Here is a 25324-nt window from a genome sequence, read left to right as displayed (position 1 = left end):
GTGACAACAGTACAAAGAAATGTTGGCAAAAAAGCATAAATATAGTAATGGAGTTAATAAATAAGAATAATAAATATATGATAATTAATAATAACACAGTAATAAGTTATAACAACAAGTACGTGATAAAGTCAAATACAGCTATAAAGTGTGAAATAAAAAATGTAATTCTTTATATAATAAATAATTTAAATCAATATCAATAATAACTAAATAAAAAATACATGTATATATAAATATAAAATATCCCACATATATATATATATATATATATATTTAAAAGCCTACTACAGTAGTAGGAGATGGAGTATGGAGGTATCCATTTCTTCTAATGGCCATTAATAACATAAACGCGTACTTGAAGACTGAAACAGATTGCAATAAGAGATTTCACGATCTCAATATTCTCAGAAACCATGAGATTTTGATTTCTTGTAGTGTAAGGAATTCATCAAATAACCATTAAAGACATTAAACAAGGATTATTGGGTACATCTAACCTTTCCACAGATTATAATGCTTAATCCATCCTCTACTGGCCTTATAAGTTGTCCTCCCTTATGACAAGACGCTGAGGTCCTCTCATCTAAAATTACGTTCCGGAGTGACAGGATATTCAGGATTGGTAGATTGGCTGTAGGGGCCACCTCATTTCTAGACACATGGAGGGTTAGCAGACATACTATATATGTTATGGCGCCTTAGAAGAAGGGGAGGCAATTTTAATCCAGTCTCTCCCGATAGAACAGGCAGGGGACACAGCTACCACCCCCACAGACAGACTAGCCACAGCCTCTAACACTAAGGGAGCTCCACCCACTCAACAGTAATCCTCTACAGTAAACCGCACCTATCTACCCACCCTTCCAACCCAACACCTCAATATTTACGATTACTGTTGTGCCGCACCTTGGAATCCATCTGGTTACTTAGATATAACCGGTGGTTGTTGCATAACCGGCGGTATACATATTTACACTTGAGTACGCCTAATTTTATGTGCAAGTGGAAGTTTTAAACTAGCCATAAAAACTCTTTCTTCGGTAAGCATTCCATTCGTTACACACTTGCGGAAGATTTTTTTCCGATTAAAAGTATTTATAATTAACAGAGCTGTTTATGTAATTTGACACTTCCTTCTTTGGTGATTTACTAGGATTTTATGTCAATATTGCTGTCAATGGATAATATGTACATGTAAAGGTGACGGAAGACATCCAAACATCTAGGAAAAGCGCAAATTCAATCCCGAACTCTAGTGGAGATTACGAGCTTGTGTGTCTAATGATGCAATATAAACCATCAAAAGTCAGTTTGCTTTTTGTATTCAAAATATACAATCTTTGAACTGCAGTGAAAAGTTTAATTTTTAAGAGTCTCTAAACTGTATTACGTTTAACTTGTCTAAAATAATAACTATATAATGTATAATTATTGTGTTACAGGTGAGCCCTAACCTCGTACAGTTTATCAAGTCTCCAGTCAACGTGATTGATTTTGTGGCCACTTTGAGCTTTTACACTGACATACTGCTGCAGAACAGCGTAGCACATCACATCGACAAGTCTGATATCCTCGAGTTCTTCTCCATCATCCGCATCCTCAGGCTGTTCAAGCTCACCAGACACTCACCCGGACTCAAGATCCTCATTCACACCTTCAAAGCGTCCGCTAAGGAGCTGACATTGCTTGTTTTCTTCCTAGTACTTGGCATCGTAGTGTTTGCCTCACTAGTTTACTACGCCGAGAAACTACAGGTATAGCTGTTATAAATATGAATTTAATATTTCAAGCCAGGCTTTTGTCAAAATAAAATGTAAATCAGTTTATTTGTTGTAAAATCTTTACATCCTTTAATTGAATCATTGTTTTTGTTTATAAATTTGTAACTGTAATAGATTAAAATATATTTTGTCTATATATATATATATATATATATATATATATATATATATATATATATATATATATATATATATATATATTGTCTAAGTTTAGACATAAAAAGGCATCTATAATGTTTATTTTTCTTACTATGTTTCAAAAATAAAGGAGAAACCTATCTCATTTTTGGTGGTTTGCTCGTTTTCATAGGCCAGATGACTATGTGAGGATCTTATCAAACAAAATAAAGAAGAGAATCAATACAGCACAAGGTCAATATTATTGTTACAAAATGCAGGCAAGACTCTAACCTGTCTCTCTCAAACTCATATTTGAACATTTAGTAACGATAAAATATATGTGCTAATGGAATTCATTTCTTTATACCAATTTATCTATATGCGCTATAGATTTTGTATGACAATGTTCTTTCGTTGTGAAATATTTTTGCCATATTAAACACGTAAAACTGCGTAATGCCATTAAAACTCTATAACTTTATATACAGCTTTGAATCTCTTAATATAATAACATGGTTGACTAATATTATTACTTAATTCCCTTATTTATTAGAGATTTTTTTAAGAACAGCAATACCGTTTTTGCAAATATGTTGGATATTGCTTAACCTTTTCGTTTCCATTCTTTGTGTTATACTGGAATAAACCATATTATAAGCCATTTTAGCTTACTAATAGTAAAAATTATATAAATAGTATTATATTATCATATATACAAACACTATATTTTACATATTATACAAATACACTGACAAGGAATGTTTCCTTGTAAGAGTGTTCCTTGTGTTTCCTTGTACACAGAGGCTATTGAGAATGCTGAATATTTTACCTCACAATTTAATACTTAAAGCATTATTACAGGCAAACCCACACAACGACTTCAAGAGTATCCCCGAGGGATTGTGGTGGGCGATCGTCACTATGACAACCGTGGGTTATGGAGACATGGCGCCTAAGACGTACGTAGGCATGTTCGTGGGCGCCCTTTGTGCGCTGGCCGGAGTACTTACCATCGCCCTCCCAGTTCCTGTAATCGTCTCGAACTTCTCCATGTTCTATTCGCATACACAGGTATGGCTTGGAATATTACAAACGCACTATTTGTATTTTACAGAGCACGAATATTATTTCTAGTGTAGTCATACCAATTGCTTTATTTATATGAATACCCAATCACCTATAATTTGCAAATACAAGGAATTAATACACAAAAACTCAATGAAAACTTAGAGTGGAAGTCTATCAGGTTGAAGTATCAGGAAGAAGACAGTGGAAAACAAATAAAAATTTCTCCCAAGGGGCACTTGTTAAATCTTAAAGTTTCTTGTCGCTCATTATACGGACTAGACCTTATTGGAAGTTTCAGGAACTTGTTACATTGGGAATTAATTTATATACCAGATTGAATCTTTTCTGTTGTCATGTGAAGATTGTTTTCTTTTACTATCATTATAGTATTTTCTGTAGGATATGTAAGAATAACTGCAAAATACGAATTAGGCTCACAATTGGACACCAAAATATATATAAAATAAATAATATGGTTTTTTTTGTCCAACAATATAAAACTACTATAACGAATTCAAGGAAAGTCGCTCCATGAGCCACTGAAACCCGTTTCTGGATAAGGAACAAAATTGTTTCATGCACCAGGCTGTCCAGATTATACAGGAACATCATTGCTAATTGAAGACAATAGTAACCACTGGATTGCATTAAATTACGTTGTTCCTTCAATTAACATAGTTTAACATAGAGGAAGCTGTCGAAACAGCAGTTTAATTGAGTACGCATAGAGAGGTCTTACTTACTGCTTCAAAAACGTCTGTTACTATTATCTACAATTGTTAACCATTGCACCTACCCTTTCCAAATTCATCGTTGGAATGTAATATTCAATTGTAATGAACATTCACGAATTCACGAATTAGTTTTTTTGTTAAATTCTTTTAGTGGGGTATAATATTTAAAATTGAAAGGTTTGATTTTATATTGTACAATAAGCAATTGTCCGGCAAATTAATTACGGTCGCATTATGTACTTGGAATGAATAAACACGAAAAAAGTAGATTAAGTTCTCAGGCAGTGTGCAGTATGGCTGTAAAGCTACGTTACACGAGCAGATAACGGTAGGCACTGACACAGACTCCCTGAAGTAGTCAATGTAAAACGTCTGCAGATGTCAAGACTATCTCCAGAGACGTTACTTATTGAGAGACGTTTTTAATTTACACAAATCTTTAAAAATCATCTTTTGACACATTGTACATCACGTCACCTAAATATATCACATGCTAGCAAATGATTCTTATATGCATACTAAAATTTTTAATTTATTTACCTCCAAAACAATAAATTACAATAACAATTGTGCTATCCGAAGTGTTAAAAGACGAAGAAACTGTAACAGTTTTGTGACTGTTAAGTTTGTTAATAATAATTTCAATAAAACCAGAACAATATATGGAATTTTCAGGACAATTATACGCCTAGCTAATGTATGTGTTACACACACACACACAATTTTCAGTAACAATCACATTACATACTAAACATGTTTAATACTTTTCTACTAATTTTAACATGCCATCAAAAGTATTCAGTAGTGCAAAAATACGGTCTTTATTTTTTTTTATGGATAAACTTTTTTTGGAACTAAAGACACCACAGAATATTAAGCAATACGCTTATTTCTCTGTCTTTCCGTACAACAATTATCTATCAAAAAATATTTTCTGATGACTGTGAAACTGGCAAGTTTTACATGACAAGCTAAGTATTCTTGTATATATATATATATATATACTACGCCTTAACAGTTGCCGCGTAACAAGCTTCACTAAGATCGGTTGAAAAATTTAAAATTCCTTTGTTGGACATTCACCATCATAGAAGTAATTCTTATCAATGTTTAAAAAACAAATGAATTAAAATGTAACATGTATAGATTAAATGTTTTTCAACATATTTTGCCATATGATAAATGCACATTTTTGTATATTAGGTTACTGTTAAAAGAATAGTAATAGAAAATAGTCAACGTTTAATTGTACTAGGGAGCTTTCTACAACGTAAGAGTGTCCTGTAAATCGAACTCTGTGATTGACTTTTAACATTGATTTTCCACCTTAACTTTTTTCCGTTTACTCTGTTAATACAAATTTTACACTTTGAAATGTCATACACTTGTGCTCAATTCATTTACTAATTTATTTATTCTGCTGTTTTCTCGTTGCCATCAGGGTTATCCATAAGTATAGATTAGAAATGTCCGCTAACAGTCAGTCAAATTCAATGGGGAGACTTACACCAAAATCGAACTTAGTGTTCTTTATATAATAATGAAGTTTGGTGCAAACTTTCATATCGATACGTCAGTTCTCGAGATACCGGGCAGACATACATATAGAAATGCAATATTTCCAGCTTCATAAGTAACGGATTTTGCCAAATCTCAGCCAATAAAACTTCTCTTAGTTATGTCACTCTGTTCAGTCCTAAATCAAGTGAACGTCATGTCTCATCTGCCTGGAACACCCAGTAGATATGTACCTTATCATTAACATACTGTCCCTATTCGCAGTTATTTTTAATATCTGATACTCATAAACGCTTTAGAATATACACAACTAACATTTATAAACTTAAATATATTTATTTAACTTTCCTAACCTCTGATAATCAAATATGGACATAATTAATTATAAAAAACAATATGTATTATAATTCTTTTTTGGGTGTAACTCCTTTATTGCTCACCTATATTTACACTATAATTAAAGAAATATAGTATTTAAATAATCAACATACCTTGCAAATGCAAATTTTTGGGGTTTTCAATTTGTTTTTCCTTAACTTAACTAATAATTTAAGATGAAAGATATAATGTACAAAAGGAATCCTAACTCCACAATCTTTTGTCGCGATATTTATCTAAATAACTTTGATTTGAAATATTAAATTAATTCATTATATTATACTACACACCCAATACTTTGTGGGGATTTTTATGCAATAACAATTATTTTAAGTTTATTTGAAGTGTATCTTATTATTTAAGGTTGAAAAATGGTGGTAACATTGTCGTTGCAAAAATAAATTATTGTATAAATAAATAAGGTTTAACAAATAAGAACTTAATGTAAATTTTAATAATTATAAGATTTTAGTGGTTGAAATGGCCGAGATAATGTTTTTCTGACTCTCTTATGCCAATTATTACATATTACAATGTAATATTTGGTGTAAGACACACCACATGTCTCTTAACAAGCTTCGCTGTCGTTACATAAAAGATTTCAAGTCTACAATTATGTGTTTGTATGTCACATGTTAAAACTTCATATGATCTTACACAGTTTGTTTGTAAATGTATTAGTCTTAGTTTTAAGATTACATAATTACTATAATGATTAACCATAATTCCAATGTAAAAAAATTTCATTTGCATTCAGCTAAACCTCATGGCAATCCACTAAATCAAATTTTATGGTGCTTGTATGTAAACTAAGTTTCATGCAAAATTTAGTCTATAGGCCATTTTATTTAAGAGATATTGTGTAGACAGATACACAGACAGTAAATAAATGTTCTAGGTTCTCGAGAGAAAATAACAATTACTATATTATTTGCATTGTCTTTTACACACTTACTGATTCTACGTAAATCAGGTCATCAGTAAGAAGGGTAAAAAGACAAATATTTTTGAGATCAAGTGCTACACAGAAAATAACATATGTGTTTACAGTTCACATGTTATTATATAAAAATACGGATACTATAGATACATCAGAAAAAGTGAATAAATGAAGATAAAAATTTATAAATGTAAAATAATTCATCAATAAAGTCTCGAGCGTGAATAAAACATTAAGGAGGATCGACAAAACATTTTAAGGGTCCATTATTTTGTTTGTTCTTGAATTTTCAGAGTTCTATTGTATAATGGGATTATAAACCTAACTATAAGATTGAATTTTTTCCCAGATTGATTTTTCCAGGTAATCAGTATATTTAATAAAATATCTATAAACATATTCTGATAATAAATTATTATTAGTTGCTTTAGAAGCTGTTTTCGTGCGGAAAAGTGAGAGTCAATAAACTGGTTAAGCGCACGATTATTAAATAGCAAATCATTTGTTAAAAGTAATTAAATGAAAATGATATAGTGAATTAATTTCAAATGGAATACTGCCCATGAGTACATAATACCAAAATATCCTATCATTTTGAATTTTTATAACCATTCTTTGTTGCGTATAACCTGCAAACTACGCTTCCTATGCAAAAATATTGTTGTACAAAGATAAAGAGCATTAAAAGTAATCCTTAATTAACTTGTCAAAATAAAGTTATCGGTCTATTAGGTACCCAGGTACAGCCCTCTAAACCCAGCTTTTCTAAAAATGCAAAAATTCACTAAAAATGCATGTTTATGGCCCCTTAACTACTGATTTTTTTACATATCTGTCATCCAGTCCCGACCCCTTGCTACTCTATTCACCATTACTTAGGAAGGTTACTTAGTGAAATAGATTATACAGGTCATAATAGTAGTAAATACGTAATATTACAGCACCAAATTTATGTCGAGAGTAAATTGAATCCACTGACCAGAAGCAATGTTCTAATTGTTTGTCTGACCTCTTTTTCATTTTCACACTATCCTTAATACAACTTACAAAGTTTTCTTATTATTTATGTATTTGAAATTAGAACCGTATTGAAATTGTAAAGTAATGGTAACAACTTGTATTTACATTTCATAAATGTTAGCCTAATATTTTCGAAATATTAATTTTTTTACACACCGTCACCACTCTCATCCTTCAATACCAGTAAATATTGATTTCAATCAGTAGCACAGTTCTTAATCCTTCATTTTGTGGTTGTGTATACTAGTTAATTTCAATGATGCCAGCTTTTTAAATTTTATGTCGTAATGTGATGCGTTTCTTAGGGAGATATTATACCTCTCACAGGTTGAGACAGTCCGTATCCAAAGGGGTAACTTTGAAATCGATGTAAATGAAAAATATAGAAAAAATAGAGATAAAAGACTTTCTAAACTGTCAATATGGCTTTTCTGTGCTTCAGGCATACCTCATCATGAATAGCTGAAAATCCCAAGTTGTTCAAGAGATTAAGAAAAAGTTTGGACCTAAACTTCTTTAATAAACATGTAGCAACACCAACTGCAAGCATAATAGCATGAGCTAAGCATTTACTCTTCAAGGAATCCAGTGAACCGTTTTATTGGTAAAAATAATTATTACGTTAGAGGAATAGGAGCTGATAATATTATGTGAACCGGCAAAACATTGCCAGTAATATTGTAATGTAAAAACTCGAACGTATTTCCTCAAAAATTTAATTTTCCCGCTGTTTTCTTATTCTTTCATATAAAGTGTAGTCACTTTTTCGTTTTAATACCGTTTTATTTCGTTTTAATATGTTCAGATATAAAGTTTTGAACCTCATCTACTGCCCGCATCGTTCATAATTAAGCTTCTTTACAATCGCTCAATACGATAAAAGTAATGCTTAATTGTTGTAATGTATTTGACAAATTGTACGTTCTATTATATCTTCCAGTGCTTCGATTAAACTACAACTCTTGACTTTCATCTTTTAAACGATGTACGTAAACAAATACAGTCGAGTCTCTAAGGGAGAAGCCATACCGACTCACTGCAACACGGATAATTCCACATGTAAAATTCCACTACAAGTCTACTACGAATCTTCACCTGATGTAAACATTGTACTATCGTAATTAATACAAAAGGGGATTTGTCACAACAATATCAATAAGATATGATAGAAAATACAAACGAAATGGACTGTAACAAATTACTACAGTTCTATAAAAATAATTACGATTTTGAAGGACCAAATGAACCATGAAAAGGTAAATTAAGATATGGTTTAACCGAAAGACTCGACTACGAGCTGCCAGACAAATAAACAAGACAACGTTAAAGACAAGTTGTGAGTAGTAAATGGGAAACTATACCAAGAGAGAGGTTAAAGATTTATGTATTAACTTCCTTAAACTGCCTATTACCACAGCAGTTTCTATGTTTCCATCTCCCATAAAACGGGTTGTTGCAGGATCTTCGATGTCTTGGCACTTACGATTATATGGAGTACAATCAAAGTTCACACGACATAGTCACCAAGCAGCGTAGAAAGGAGGTAATGGATTTTTTGAAAACTGAAACCATTAATAAAAACAAAAATAAGCTGTTACTGTTCATTAAAACAGCCAAATCGATAGAAAAAGGAGATTTGGGGCACGATGTGTTATAAGCAAACGTAAACGCTGTGAAAGCGAAACGGACAAAAGCCACGCCTCTAGAATAGACTATCCTATACATTGCGAAACTCGGAATGAGAAGGTTTCAGACAGAATGCCAGTTCGACTGTAGGGATTTTACTCAAAAACAGCCCAAGAGAGGTTCGAACTATTCGTTTCAGAACATAGCGTGATCTCCAACCAGTAGCAGACGGGAATTAAATCTTTGCGCGCTTTTTTTCATATATAAGGTACTAAATGCAATGTTTCAGCAAAAAAATTGTTTTTAAATGGTATAAACGGTGAGTATATTATTTTACTCTACATAATATACCCCAAAATAATGTGTAAATTGAAATAGTTGTTTACCGAATTTCTATACATATAGGTATAAATAAATAAATTTGTGAGACAGCAAATTTATCTTATACATAATACATTGAATATGGCATCATTAAGATGACTATAACGTACAGATCACTAAGTACATAATATAAGGTAAAATATAAAACATCTTCACAATCTATATTTTTATGATACTCTCAGATCAATTTCGATTTTGAGCACTGTATTAAAATAATTAATCACCAAATTGAATTGAAATGGAATAAGGTTTATTCCGTAGTAAACTAGATGTTGGTTGGGTGCCAACCACTACGTAGTTGGTCCGTTAGGACATAACCCATTTGCTAATCCCAAACGGATCCTAGTATTACAAACATAATGTTACCACTTGCACATTAGACAAATTAACCTGTCAGTATATAAATGTTGGTCCAGTTCCAAAAAAGTCGTAAAATTACCTTAATACTCATATAATGGCTACATAGGTAACCTGATTCCAAGTTCTGCAATCGAATACTTTGTCTTGAGATAAAGATTTACCATTACGATTGATATACAACAATTTAAAACGAGGAATCGAATTTTCTACTAAAAAATAATTAATCTTTAACTATAATTTACTTTTGCATAGTTAAAAAAATATAATAGATAACATTTCTCGTTTCCCTAATATACTAGTTTTAAGTTATTCAATACTAGTTTTTAATAGTTACATCTATATTTTGAAAATTCTCTAAATTTGTTTGTTAGTTACCATTACATGTCTCTAAGTATTTCTATTTGTTATGATTTATAATAGCACTAGGGCCTGCATTAGTGATTAAATTAAGAAATCTAGTATTTGAATAAAAGTATGCACATTTGGTTACTTCAAATAATACATTGGAGTTAATATTTATTTATATATATATATATATATATATATTTATATATATATATTTATTTCAAAAACATTGAATCGCAAAAAGTACTTGCTCCACCGGGACTCGAATCCGGATCTCTCACTTGCCGGGTGAATGTGCTACCATTACACCACAGCAATTCAATGTTTATTGAAATTAAATAAGGCTATTGCCACTTATACAAATTTAATGAATTTATATATATATATATATATATATATAAAAATCTATGAGTCATATATATGTTGCCAATAATACTCCGCGGCTTCGCACGCTTTTCGTAAGTTTTTGCCCGCATGTATAAGCAATTTAGTCTAACTTAGAAATAGGATATTTCCAACCCTCTGATGTAGATTTTACCTTGATGTAAACGATAAAATGAAGAAAATATTCAAAAATGTAATTGTACATGCATAATGTATTTTATTACAAAGTGGTCTACCACTCAACCTTTCTATTTCAACCAAAAATTTATTTAGACAATTATACATCATAACTTAGCGCCTTCAAATAGTGTTTCACTGTTTAATATACGTATCTATCTCGTAATTGCAGGTTATAATGTGCAGGCGCTTTGAAAACTTTTCTTCATTTTATTCGTTTATACTCACGACATAAGCGAATAATTCAGATAATAACTATCCTATCTTCTAAGTTAGACTAAATTACGGATACATGTGAAATTTGATTGAAATTGGTTCAGTCGTTTTGGAGTTTATTGGCAACATATATCGTGACTCAAGATTTTTATATATATATATATATATATATACATATTCAGAGGTATTTCAAACTTTTCTTTCATAATCAGAATACTATATAATGAGGTACTATATTTTTAAATGTGCAATAAATAATTTAATAAGAGATTGCAGCCATAAAGACTCTCAAAGAGCATACAAATCATGTCAAAAAATAATAAACGGTGGCATTTATAGCCTTGAAGCCATGTCCTCCACTTAAAACAGGGCCTTTCTGGAACCAAGCCTAAAAACTAAGAATATTTCTCCACTTTCACTCTGGTAGAAAAATCTTAATAGCTCTATATGCTTGCTTTTGTAAAATAATAAACTTTAATTCTTAGCATCTATATTTTTCAAATAATGAAATATAAATAATTATTATATACATTCATATTTATTAAATCAAAAATTGATAATCGAATTTAACAAACATAGTTTATATATTTTTATTGTAATCGTACAGATTTCTGTAGTATCCATTAATATACTTTGAATGATAACAACTATATTACCTACTTTTAAGACCTATATAAAAATAATTGCTTAGACAAATCCGGTAGATGGTATCATAGAATTCTATATTCCTTGTATAGAAATGAAGCTTCAAGTTTAATAGTCAGTTTTTTCGTAAGATGTCATGCAAACATACAGACGTATAGATAAAAATGATAATTTTTAGGTGCCTTGTGGGATAGGCAATCCGATAAAGCTGCTAATGTTCAGCTAATAAATATTGTTATTTATTGCCCACTTTTTAATCTATTTACCACTCCAGGAAATGTAACCAAAAGGTTTTGGGATTAAGAGACGCAAGCCTTATTCATAAGCCTACGGTGAAAATCAAAAAGGAATGGAGAGAAAATAGTTTATATACGTAATATTAAGGGTACTAATCAGAAAATACTAATTACTCGAAGAAATATAAATTATTAAACACATTAATTTTTTTTAACGATATATAGGAACAAAGAAATTTATAATTTAATTTTAAATTTAATAATTTCAAATATTTTAAGTATGTTATGAATACAGAAAAGCAGTGACGATAAGATGTGTATTCTCTGCCATCTGCTGGCTGGAATACATTTTAAGTTGACGCAGGTACAAAGAACTGGTCATGCTGTTAGAATTATTCATTTCCTCGGGTTCTTACTAAGCGATTCATTAGGAATATGTCTGATAATTGGGTCTAAGTTTATGTGAACGTCATTGGAGCCTGTAGTATGCTATCAATACGGAGAAGCAGTGACGATAAGAGGTTATGAATTTCACTACCTTCAGCCAGCTGAAATACATTTCAAGTTACAAAGGACTGGTCCTGCTGTAAGAATGATTCATTCCCTCAGGTTCTCTCATCGCGTTGCATTAGGAATATGTCTGGTAATTGGGCCAAGCAGAATGCGACAACACCAGAGCCTATAATAACGAGCGCCTGGCATAATGAAACTTTGTTAAGCTTTTGATTTTGTCTATCTTGTCATCATGTTGACTTGAAACATAAATTTTTTATTCCTGTTAAATTAAAGTAAAGTACAAGTGATAAAGTTAAATCTTTTAATATTAAAAGATTGTGGTATATACCACACAAAATAAATATCAATTAAATGTGTGTTTTTCTGTTTTTATATGTCAAGACATGCATTTTTACTCTATACCAAAAAGTGCATATTTAAATACTGAAAAAAAATGTTTTTTTATTTCCCCACTTGTATTTAACGTATCAAATGTTAACTGTTTTATGAATAAAGATCGGGGATCGACTTTATATGTATAATTTATTTTGTATTGTTAACAAACAATCAATTTTTCAAGTACGAAATCACTAAAATTGAAATATAGCCTGTAGCCTATTCTTTGATTTATTTACTTCAAAAGTAATGTGTTTTGTTAATTTGACTTATGTTACAGATTAATTCATCTGTTAAATAAAGATAAGTCGCTAAATATGTTGATAAGGTCTGATCTTGAGTACGGTTGCACCAATTTGGATTATTATATATATATATATATATATATATATATATATATATATATATATATATATATATATATATAATATGTTGAAATCCGTGATGTTTTGTATGAAAAAGAGGCTGGTAAAGTTCCATGGTGTATTTCGGCATCCGGAAAAATGGCAATATTTATGTTTCAAAATCCAAATTTTACTGACACTTTCGGTTGAAGTTTGTCAAAGATGTAGAGACATTTTACATTTATTTATATTTAAATTTGCGAACAGTATTTGATAAGTATTATAATGGAAATAGATAAAACAAAGTAAATATCTAACTTTTACTCCAGATTGCGCTAGTGACGAATTTAAAACCACTAATGCGTTTAAAATATTAGTTAAAAACTAATAATTATAAACTCAACTTTATGAACGCAGCTGTGTTTTTTTATTTATGGAGTACTCGGAACTCCTTCTCTTCTTTGGCTTTGGCGTATGTTATTTCTATAATTCGTACCACAAATGCTGTTAAACCACAAACCCTGATATATACGGTCAGTCCTTACATTTGAGCCTCTTAACCATAAACACCGATCTACTATATACTACCTGATGTATGCATACTTACTCATTCATATTACGTTTATAGTGCTGTTACTATATAGGCTAAGGACTTTGATTTTGAAATTTCCGTGCGTAGCCACAGATCACATGTAATTTCAAAATAAAGGTCAGTATGACAATTGGTTCATATTATTTAAAAATCTTAATGGGTCTCTGTGTTTCATGTGTGCGTGTGTGTGTGACTTTTCTTGATTGTGTTCCTCGATCATCATGTAGAACATTCTGGACCGATTTACTGAAAATTACCATGAACAATGTTAGGGTCCCTGCTTAACATATAGTTCTATTCTTGTTTTTTTAAAAAAACCAGTCTTCGTCTGTAAAGTCGCAGTATGGCAAGCAAATAGTATTAATTAAAAAAGTCTTTAAAATGTAAACAACTGTTCTTTGAAAGCATTTATTTTTGATAACACAACCGCTTTAATTGAGGCATTATTTGCAATTCGTATACATTTCTACACTTTAAAACACAGAGGAAGCTTAATAGTAACAAAAACTCTTATTTCAACAACTCTTCTTTTTCTGCACCCGCTGTTTAGCAGTGTAAGAAAATATAGGATAGTAAAATCTAAAGTTTTGGTAATATATATTCTTGATCGGGGAAACAAGCAAAAGCCAAATAACGCTAAAAAATAAGAATAACGAGAAAATATACGTTGGTATTATAAGGGCCACAATATACACTTTTCTATACTTTTCCTTCATCGTGGTAACACGGCAAACTCAATGTTGTCGTCGGAAATAACATGATGGGTAATTTCAACATAACTCCCATAAACAAATAAACGCAACGATATTTAAGAGTATGTTTCTTTGTATTACCGTAGAATGAATTATGTTTCTTATCCATTATCAATAGAACCTCTATACAATTTAACGCAAGGAATGGATGAAGAATAACGCCATCACTGTGACAACAGTCATTTAACGAGCTTAGGACATCCGGTCTATTAACAGTGTGCATTGACGGCAGTCATTATCTCAGACTAAGAAACACAATGATCATGCTTTAACTAATGATTAATGCATGTTATTTATTGATAAATATAAAGAATTATAAGTATTTGTATGAATTATACTATCATGTTTATATAAAAACTATATTAAAAATATGTAGAGTTGTGGAAATAAAGTAACTAATAAATACTATAACAGCATAACTTAAAAGGATCAAATCCTAGATATATTATAACGTAGTACCATGCTTACCAACTATTTAAATAGCAAATATTTTTATTCTTGATGGAATGGTGTTATAAATGATCAATTCTGATGTCTCAAGTGAATGACCAATGTTATAATTTTTGAAAAGTCCAGGTAAAATGTGGCGATCCACTTTTAAATCAAACTACGATCAGGGTTTCTTTGGACGTTGATGTCCAGACCAGTAATAAATGTCTCGGAACCTTCTAAATGTGGGCTTTCAAAGGCGCTTTCTTCGTGTTAAATAGAACGTTGGTAAAGTGAAAGGCGTCATGAGAGTCTTTCTCTGTACATTTCTTGACCATCCTGATATCGTCATACTTTACGATAAAGATTTATTTTAAAACTTCGAACTTGTAATACAGAAACAAAAAGTACGTGTTAATATTATTTTGTTTACAACTAATTTACATTTAGTCTCTAGATAAAATTACGAATTACTTTTTATTTTGTTCTATATTTAACACTAAAATTGTATGATGTACAGTGAGTGTTATATAGATATCACACCAATGAAATACAAAATATCAATAATTAGTAGCGTCAATGAAATTAGCTACCTGGAACATTCACTGACATCATTGTAGTGCCATAATATTTACAGACCAGTTTTTATACCTACCAAACATATATATATATATATATATATATATATATATATATATATATATATATATATATATATATATATATATATATATATATATATATATATATATATATATACAAGATGTCTTAATTGTTTAATATTTAGTTTAAGTTAATTCTAAGACATGGCTATCAACCCAAGTTGTACCATTATACTTCCACTTAATAAAACTCTAGCATCCAGTAGAATCGATAACGAGCACCTTCACTGGACGTCATGCAATCTGGAATAATTCCTCAGAACGATAACTATCTGAGTAGTCCCGTACTAACTTACTGTACTATGCTTGGCATCCGATGGGGAAGTTGTCTTAATTTTGCTATGAAGCCTCTCAAACCTTGCCAAATACCAATGAAGGTTTGAGTGAATGCGATTATCCATCCATTATCTGACACTTTTGGTCAGTAATATTTGCTATTTTTATGGTAATTTTTCAGTATGTTGAAATAAAGTTTTGTTGCCGTACTTTATAAAGACAGCACTAAACGAACAATAAAAAAGTCTACTGGTACACTAAAATCAATATATAAAAAAATACACGATCGAAAATCTCTCTGTTAAAATTTCGTTATTTCTTTAGGATTTCGATAGAAATATCTCTGGAAAGTGTCATAATTTTACCACTCATCTCGTATATATCTATATCAGGTTTGACAGGTTCTTGATTTCTCTAGGGAAACAACCCAAAAGGTATGTGAGGTATTTAAAAATTTCACCTAGCTCTCTACTAAATCTCCTGTGATTGTGAAAGATACATTGCAAAGAAAATAAACGTGTATGGTAAATATCTCATGACAATGGTTGAGGTCAATAAATGTATTTTTGATATATTTCTATCACCCATCACGTCACATTTACGTATTTAATTCATTCCTAGACGTTCATTTTTGTGACGTCCAATCATACGGTTTTATAAAACATTTTTGCTCATACACTCTGTTTCATTGAACATTGTAGTGAGAAATAACCATCTCCTCATTCATATTCATATTCAGTTCATTACACAAGGCATAAAAGCCTCAAGAGCTCTAAAAGGGTAACAAATATACTAGCCCAGGCATCTCTTATCTTAGTATATATACGTATTGTTAAATGTATATTACATTCCACGTCCGTGTAGGTAGTAACTCTTTAAGTTACACAGATTTTACGACCAAATTGATATTATTTTCGGTGATTAGGAATACACACCTTCTTCTGAAAAATGTTCTTGTTGTACACGTATCTTTAGTGCCTTAGTGAATTATATATAACAACGCATTCGGTATAACTTTCCCAATTGAAATTTAAAAAGTTTATGTTTTAGACAAATACAGACACGATTTCCGAGAAAACATTTCCATGGCGGTCCTGTATTGGTAATTGTATATCTTAACAATTATTTCATTTCAACTGACAACTATTATATAATAATATTAGACAGTGTCAGGTCTTCTTATTCTAGTACCTTAGAAGAAATCATAAAAGAAACCCTGATATTGATGACTTACTACACGGATCCAGGAAGCAACTTACTATTTTTTCTTTTCTGTGCAGACTATTAATCATTTCCGCACTCTTTAGATTTCTAAGAAAATTGCATTGAAACAAAACTTCGCTTTGTCAAATTACGATGCTCTCTAACTTATTAATGTTTTTACAAGACTTCCTTGAAGGGAAAACGTTAACATAGAAGTAAAGTCAAACTCAAAAACTCGGGAGTTCCACAAGGAATTCTTGTTTTGCAAGCAACTGGAGAAAAGCATGTTCTCAAAACTGATTCATTTACTTAATTCCTCAAGCATCCTCTCCTCTTACTTTATCCAGTTACACTGTTTAAGTTTTTAATGTCAGAGAAACGTCAACGGAAAATCCTTAGTTTACTTACAAATATTTGCAATCTTATACGAGGCCATCGATTACCTTTTAAATAAAATGTTTTTATTTTTTATTACTAGCAGCCTATGAGTACTTTACAAGACTTCCACGAATCCTGTGTACGGAAGATAATGAATGGATGAACTTAAACATTTATGCATTTTATTATCTATAGGTTAGACAGTGTATTGCATATTCCGTCACCGAATAAATTTTGTTCATTATTGAACTCTAAAACAGCAATCAGAATTTTATTAAAGAACGCAACCAAGTTTATTATGTTATCGTTTTAAAAAAGAAGGTCAAGAGTTATGTTAGCTTCACTAGATTATATTACGTCAAATAATGTACATGTTATTTTAACTTAATTTGATTATCATGCATGTCAACCGATTATGATACATGGGATTTTGTTACGCGATAGCGAATAATCTCCATCGGTCTTATGGGTAACAATGATATCAACTAAACATCGCAAATAAACCAAATGTGTAAAGCAACGGAGTACGATCATGCAGTATGGCATTTTAGTACCTGACATACAATTGAAGGAACGTAATAAAACGTGCTTATCCTAAATTACTCTTGGCTTACTCCTATACATGTATATAAAGACACACAAATACATAAACACCTAAGGACACCATGTAAGGACACATATTTTAATAATAATGAAAATTGACGGGATCTTAAATTTAGTTCTCTTGTTTGCTAGAGGAATGTAAGCAGCAGAAACAAATTATTAATTGTGGTTTTATCAGAGTCTCCGAGCACACCGGACCAATGCTAACCACTCCCCCAACCACCCTTTGCCAACCCGTGCCTCAACCACGTAAATTTCTGTGTGAATGTTCTGCTTCATTTGAACTCCATTTTGTGCATCATCTGGTTTTGATTACGTCCCTGCGACAGTGATGACTGCTGGAATCAAAAATCGATGTTCATTTGAAAATAAAAAATAATTTGATGACGAAGAAGCTAAAAATGAACTCTTTTCATTGTATTTGCGAACGGACATTGATTCTGTATAATAGGAGTGAAGTCTGTCATAGCGTCAAATTCTAGACGCTGCAAAAAGCAGAATTTTAAATGAAGCTGAATTTACTATGCACAATTAATCAACCATCCATAGCTTCGATATTCTATGTATATTGAAATAGATATTTTGACTTGACAACGTCTTAAATTAGGTTGCGGCTCGGAGTCATTCATGAAAAAGTGTAGCGCCCGGTAACGTTACGATGCCCGTCCAGTGGGTCCGCCGCACGGGATAAAGCAGATAACTGTGGGTCCGCCGCACGGGATAAAGCAGATAACTATGTTTATTCGTGAAAATGTGGAGTGCTTAGATTCGTCATTTACAACAACTACAACAATAAAGGTAAATAATTGTACACTGATATTTCATTATCGTAAACTATTATTGATTGATTAATTGTTAGATTGACACAAAAGTTGAGAAACTGAGTTTATAGGTTATGTCATACTATTGACAAATGTTGATAGTGTTAAGTAAATTATTAGTTTAAATCACTCTGCAATCAATCGTAATTCAGTCGATTGAGAAGAAACAGCGCGTATTGCTAGTCAAACATTTAAAATAACAAATTATAACCTCTAACCTGTCATAACAGTGCGACCAAACAAACGAACTAAACCGACCAATCACCACGCGCGGAGTTATAATTTAACTGTGTTTAGCAAGAATTTCAAATTCCAATTTTAGTAAATGTTTTATTCAACTTTACCATTTACAATAACAAATTTTAATTAATTTCAAATTATGTACAATGTTTTAGTAAACAAAATATATTTCTATAGTTAAAATTTGTACAATTCTTATTTTCATTCAATTCCTTGTTCCTATTGTGCAATTTAATAATATTCATATCAATAAATATTCTACCGAGAAAAAGACGTTGTCACGTAAAATCTTCGCCCGTAAAACCGACTTTACAGGCAACCATAATTTTTTTAAATCAAAATATGTTTCTAAGATCGTTTGCAAATTTTTGTCTCAATATAGTTATGTTGAACATTTCAAATCAAGGTTTAATTATAGAACTTCCACTCATTTTAGTATTTTCGTGAATCATTGAGATTCATTGCATTTTGTATCCTTATCTCAATTGGGGAATACACAGTCTTAACACAAACCGCATACATTTGTATACTTTGTTCAATAATTGCTAACATATTAAACATATTTTTAGAGTAGTTTTAAATGAATACTTCTTGTAGTGGGCCATGGATGTATTATTTGCACAGAGCAAAAACTTTTTCGCGTCATGGTATGTCACAATTTTTCATTTTGTAGCCTCTAGGGTAGGAAATATCGCGGCCATTTTAATATCATTGCGTTTCTCCGTTCAGTGGCTATCATGCTTGCTAGTGATACATTACTGTCGCTCCTTGTTGAGTGACTACTTCTCTTGGTGGGCTATGGAAGTACGTTTTGCACATCCTTTCTAAGTATAATGACCGCTTTACCTAAAAGTATACAAACAGTTATACAGGGTGTCCAAAAAGTCCCGGGTCGGTTAAATATTTTTCAAAATATTTAAAATAGATTTACAAAACCTTACACAAAGTTAAATATTTACAAAACCTTACACAAAGTTACTGGACATAAAAATCTATTTTATCACATATTCAGTGATCCACTACTTCCTCAGGGGGGCGGCCTGCTAGGAGTCAGAAGAAAATCTTAAATGTAAGCATAGGTTGATATGCATATCAAATTAAAGGTCTATATTAGTAGAGTACAGAGCCGCAAACCCGACCTCAAACGGATAACCGAGTCAAAAATGACAGCCGTTCAAAGATGGCTAGAGTTTGCAACTTAGGTAATGTAACAAAATACACTGAGGAGCTTTTTGATTTTAATTTTACTAACCCAAAACTGTTTACAATTGAATCAATCATTCAAATGACTCTCAAACACCTCAAGAAATACCTCATGTCCATTTTTTAATGTTCATGTTTAAAGTTTTAAGATTTTCTTCTGACTCCTAGCGGGCCGCCCCCCTGAGGAAGTAGCGGATCACTGAATATGTGATAAAATAGATTTTTGTGTCCAGTAACTTTGTGTAAGGTTTTGTAGCTCTATTTTAAATATTTTGAAAAATATTTAACCGACCCGGGACTTTTTGGACACCCTGTATAAATATCTGATCTGAAAAAACAAAAGTTAACTTTAATGAAAAGTCTGTTAGGAGAGATTAATAAGAAAATATCAAACACAATAACATACAACACTTTAAATAATAAGTCAAATAACGAAACGCTGGAATAACTAGTTTTGTGCTGCCGAGATTTAAAACAAATTTGTTAAATCTTTTTTTGGTAAAAATCCGTAGTGCAATTTAATCCTGGAAGAAAATTAGTTTTTCTGTTGATAGTAATTTATTATAAACTGTACTCAATTAGATTGAGCCTTACCTTACATTCGCTTACAACATCAATTACGTAAAAACGGATTTCAATACAAATTTTGATGAAAAAACGTCAAAATCATTCATTAACTGTTTAAAATATAAATTAAATTTAACATGTAAAACGATAAAAACATAAGTACAACAAGATTTGGAACAACAAGAGATGATGTGTTTTTGAAAATTGTATTCCAGAATTTTTATTTCTTACTTAAGTTATTCAAATTATGTATCTACGAGTACTAATTAACATTATCGTTTGCTTACACTTGCTTCTGTATGAAAATACCACATTTGATATATATTTCATTGTTTCCATTGAAGTAAAAATGTAAGTTAACGTTTAATATTTTAAATATGTTTAGTGAGTATGCTTTAGTAACTGAGAGGACTGTCAAATCGGTCAAAGATAGAAGTGATCTCTACTAAACTTATTGACTATCTCACTGTTATTAAAATAATATTTATATTCTAAAAGGTATTAAAATAACTATACTAATCAAAACCAAATGATACGTATTTCTATACAAGGTATAATTATTAAGTAACATAAATTTTATTTCATTTGTCAAATATAACTTTACCTAATAGCATAAAACCAACCAAAACACAATCATTATGATTAGAGAGCTTACACGAATCATGTTAATTGGCATTGTTGTCAGAGACAAAACAGTTCCAACCACAACTAACAGGTATTGACCGAGTAAGCCAGGAATCTAATTCAAGCCAATTTGGTTGTCAAGCACGTAATGGCAGCCACAGTATTTCCTCTTATTGTAACTGGTTACTATGGTTACCCGATACTCAATTAGTCCCAAGTCTCTGGCCTGAGGCCTCCAGCCCAATTATCACATCTACTACTACTTACTATAATTACCTGAGATTTGAGCAAAAACTCACATACAGACATATACGTGTGTGTATAAGTAAAGGAGCAATTTTGTATTTTATTAGCACAAGCCACTGCAATTTCAGCTACCCAAATAGATGTTTTGAAATAGGTACTTTTAAAGCTGATATTTACAAGTATTATTGATAATCTAATTGTAAGTAGGCTACACTTTATTCAGTCATCCCTAAAAAACAATGATTCTGTCTTATTCTTAATCATCAAATGAATCGCAGATTTTCACATTATAGTAACATTTCTATAGTGTAATCTATAAATATACTTAGTTTAATTATGTAATGCTACATTTCTCTCGCAGGGCAGTTTAAATTAAATTAAATTAATACAGATGCCAGATGGCCAATAAACTACATTCGACGTAAACATCCAGTAACTAGAATCAAACTATACTATTTCTATCAAATCTTGACCAAATCAATGCAGTACATATTGACCATGCAATCAATACATAGAATTAATTAATATTAATTGTATTATATGTATTGATTAATATTGATTAACCCAATAGGGGTTGCTATGGGGCTGTGCAGATACGTCGACAGCTCTTAGTCTACCGACAATGACACAGACTCCCTGGAGTACCAATGTAAATGTGACATGCAGATGGGGATGTGCAGATACAAGTCACTCCAGAATATGTCAGCAGATGTGACAAGGTCATCCAGATTAAATTGTATTATATGTATTGATTAATATTGATTAACCCAATAGGGGTTGCTATGGGGCTGTGCAGATACGTCGACAGCTCTTAGTATACCGACAATGACACAGACTCCCTGGAGTACCAATGTAAATGTCAGCAGATGTGACAAGTCACTCCAGGGATTAATATTAATTGTATTATATGTATTGATTAATATTGATTAACCCAATAGGGGTTGCTATGGGCTGTGCAGATACGTCGACAGCTCTTAGTATACCGACAATGACACAGACTCCCTGGAGTACCAATGTAAATGTCAGCAGATGTGACAAGTCACTCCAGGGATTAATATTAATTGTATTATATGTATTGATTAATATTGATTAACCCAATAGGGGTTGCTATGGGGCTGTGCAGATACGTCGACAGCTCTTAGTATACCGACAATGACACAGACTCCCTGGAGTACCAATGTAAATGTCAGCAGATGTGACAAGTCACTCCAGGGATTAATATTAATTGTATTATATGTATTGATTAATATTGATTAACCCAATAGGGGTTGCTATGGGGCTGTGCAGATACGTCGACAGCTCTTAGTATACCGACAATGACACAGACTCCCTGGAGTACCAATGTAAATGTCAGCAGATGTGACAAGTCACTCCAGGGATTAATATTAATTGTATTATATGTATTGATTAATATTGATTAACCCAATAGGGTTTGCTATGGGGCTGTGCAGATACGTCGACAGCTCTTAGTATACCGACAATGACACAGACTCCCTGGGAGTACCAATGTAAATGTCAGCAGATGTGACAAGTCACTCCAGGGATTAATATTAATTGTATTATATGTAATTGATTAATATTGATTAACCCAATAGGGGTTGCTATGGGGCTGTGCAGATACGTCGACAGCTCTTAGTATACCGACAATGACACAGACTCCCTGAGTACCAATGTAAATGTCAGCAGATGTGACAAGTCACTCCAGGGATTAATATTAATTGTATTATATGTATTGATTAATATTGATTAACCCAATAGGGGTTGCTATGGGGCTGTGCAGATACGTCGACAGCTCTTAGTATACCGACAGATGACACAGACTCCACTGGAGTACCAATGTAAAATGTCAGCAGATGTGACAAGTCCACTCCAGGGATTAATATTAATTGTATTATATGTATTGATTAATAATTGATTAACCCAATAGGGGTTGCTATGGGGCTGTGCAGATACGTCGACCAGCTCTTAGTATACCGACAATGACACAGACTCCCTGGAGTACCAATGTAAAATGTCAGCAGATGTGACAAGTCACTCCAGGGAATAATATTAATTGTATTATATGTATTGATTAATATTGATTAACCCAATAGGGGTTGCTATGGGGCTGTGCAGATACGTCGACAGCTCTTAGTATACCGACAATGACACAGACTCCCTGGAGTACCAATGTAAATGTCAGCAGATGTGACAAGTCACTCCAGTGGATTAATATTAATTGTATTATATGTATTGATTAATATTGATTAACCCAATAGGGGTTGCTATGGGGCTGTGCAGATACGTCGACAGCTCTTAGTATACCGACAATGACACAGACTCCCTGGAGTACCAATGTAAAATGTCAGCAGATGTGACAAGTCACTCCAGGGATTAATATTAATTGTATTATATGTATTGATTAATATTGATTAACCCAATAGGGGTTGCTATGGGGCTGTGCAGATACGTCGACAGCTCTTAGTATACCGACAATGACACAGACTCCCTGGAGTACCAATGTAAATGTCAGCAGATGTGACAAGTCACTCCAGGGATTAATATTAATTGTATTATATGTATTGATTAATATTGATTAACCCAATAGGGGTTGCTATGGGGCTGTGCAGATACGTCGACAGCTCTTAGTATACCGACAATGACACAGACTCCCTGGAGTACCAATGTAAATGTCAGCAGATGTGACAAGTCCCTCCAGGGATTAATATTAATTGTATTATATGTATTGATTAATATTGATTAACCCAATAGGGGTTGCTATGGGGCTGTGCAGATACGTCGACAGCTCTTAGTATACCGACAATGACACAGACTCCCTGGGAGTACCAATGTAAATGTCAGCAGATGTGACAAGTCACTCCAGGGATTAATATTAATTGTATTATATGTATTGATTAATATTGATTAACCCAATAGGGGTTGCTATGGGGCTGTGCAGATACGTCGACAGCTCTTAGTATACCGACAATGACACAGACTCCCTGGAGTACCAATGTAAATGTCAGCAGATGTGACAAGTCACTCCAGGGATTAATATTAATTGTATTATATGTATTGATTAATATTGATTAACCCAATAGGGGTTGCTATGGGGCTGTGCAGATACGTCGACAGCTCTTAGTATACCGACAATGACACAGACTCCCTGAGTACCAATGTAAATGTCAGCAGATGTGACAAGTCACTCCAGGGATTAATATTAATTGTATTATATGTATTGATTAATATTGATTAACCCAATAGGGGTTGCTATGGGGCTGTGCAGATACGTCGACAGCTCTTAGTATACCGACAATGACCACAGACTCCCTGGAGTACCAATGTAAATGTCAGCAGATGTGACAAGTCACTCCAGGGATTAATATTAATTGTATTATATGTATTGATTAATATTGATTAACCCAATAGGGGTTGCTATGGGGCTGTGCAGATACGTCGACAGCTCTTAGTAATACCGACAATGACACAGACTCCCTGGAGTACCAATGTAAATGTCAGCAGATGTGACAAGTCACTCCAGGGATTAATATTAATTGTATTATATGTATTGATTAATATTGA

At 32.1% G+C, this 25324-nt stretch overlaps 1 protein-coding gene across 1 annotated transcript; it reads left to right on the top strand.

Moving 5' to 3' along the window:
- Nucleotides 1-309: 309 nt before the first annotated feature.
- Nucleotides 310-25105, top strand: LOC124363597 (potassium voltage-gated channel protein Shaw). Its single transcript, XM_046818854.1, has 9 exons — nucleotides 310-315; nucleotides 1446-1757; nucleotides 2766-2975; nucleotides 9022-9105; nucleotides 22335-22412; nucleotides 23522-23601; nucleotides 23691-23769; nucleotides 23857-23934; nucleotides 25007-25105. The coding sequence occupies exons 1-9, from the start codon at nucleotides 310-312 to the stop codon at nucleotides 25103-25105; spliced, it is 1026 nt and encodes a 341-aa protein (XP_046674810.1).
- Nucleotides 25106-25324: the final 219 nt, after the last annotated feature.

The sequence above is a fragment of the Homalodisca vitripennis genome, chromosome 5 (assembly GCF_021130785.1).
Source record: "Homalodisca vitripennis isolate AUS2020 chromosome 5, UT_GWSS_2.1, whole genome shotgun sequence".
NCBI lineage: Eukaryota > Metazoa > Arthropoda > Insecta > Hemiptera > Cicadellidae > Homalodisca > Homalodisca vitripennis.
The sequence above is the reverse complement of the archived record's forward strand: the minus strand, read 5'-3'. Positions and strand labels throughout refer to the sequence as shown.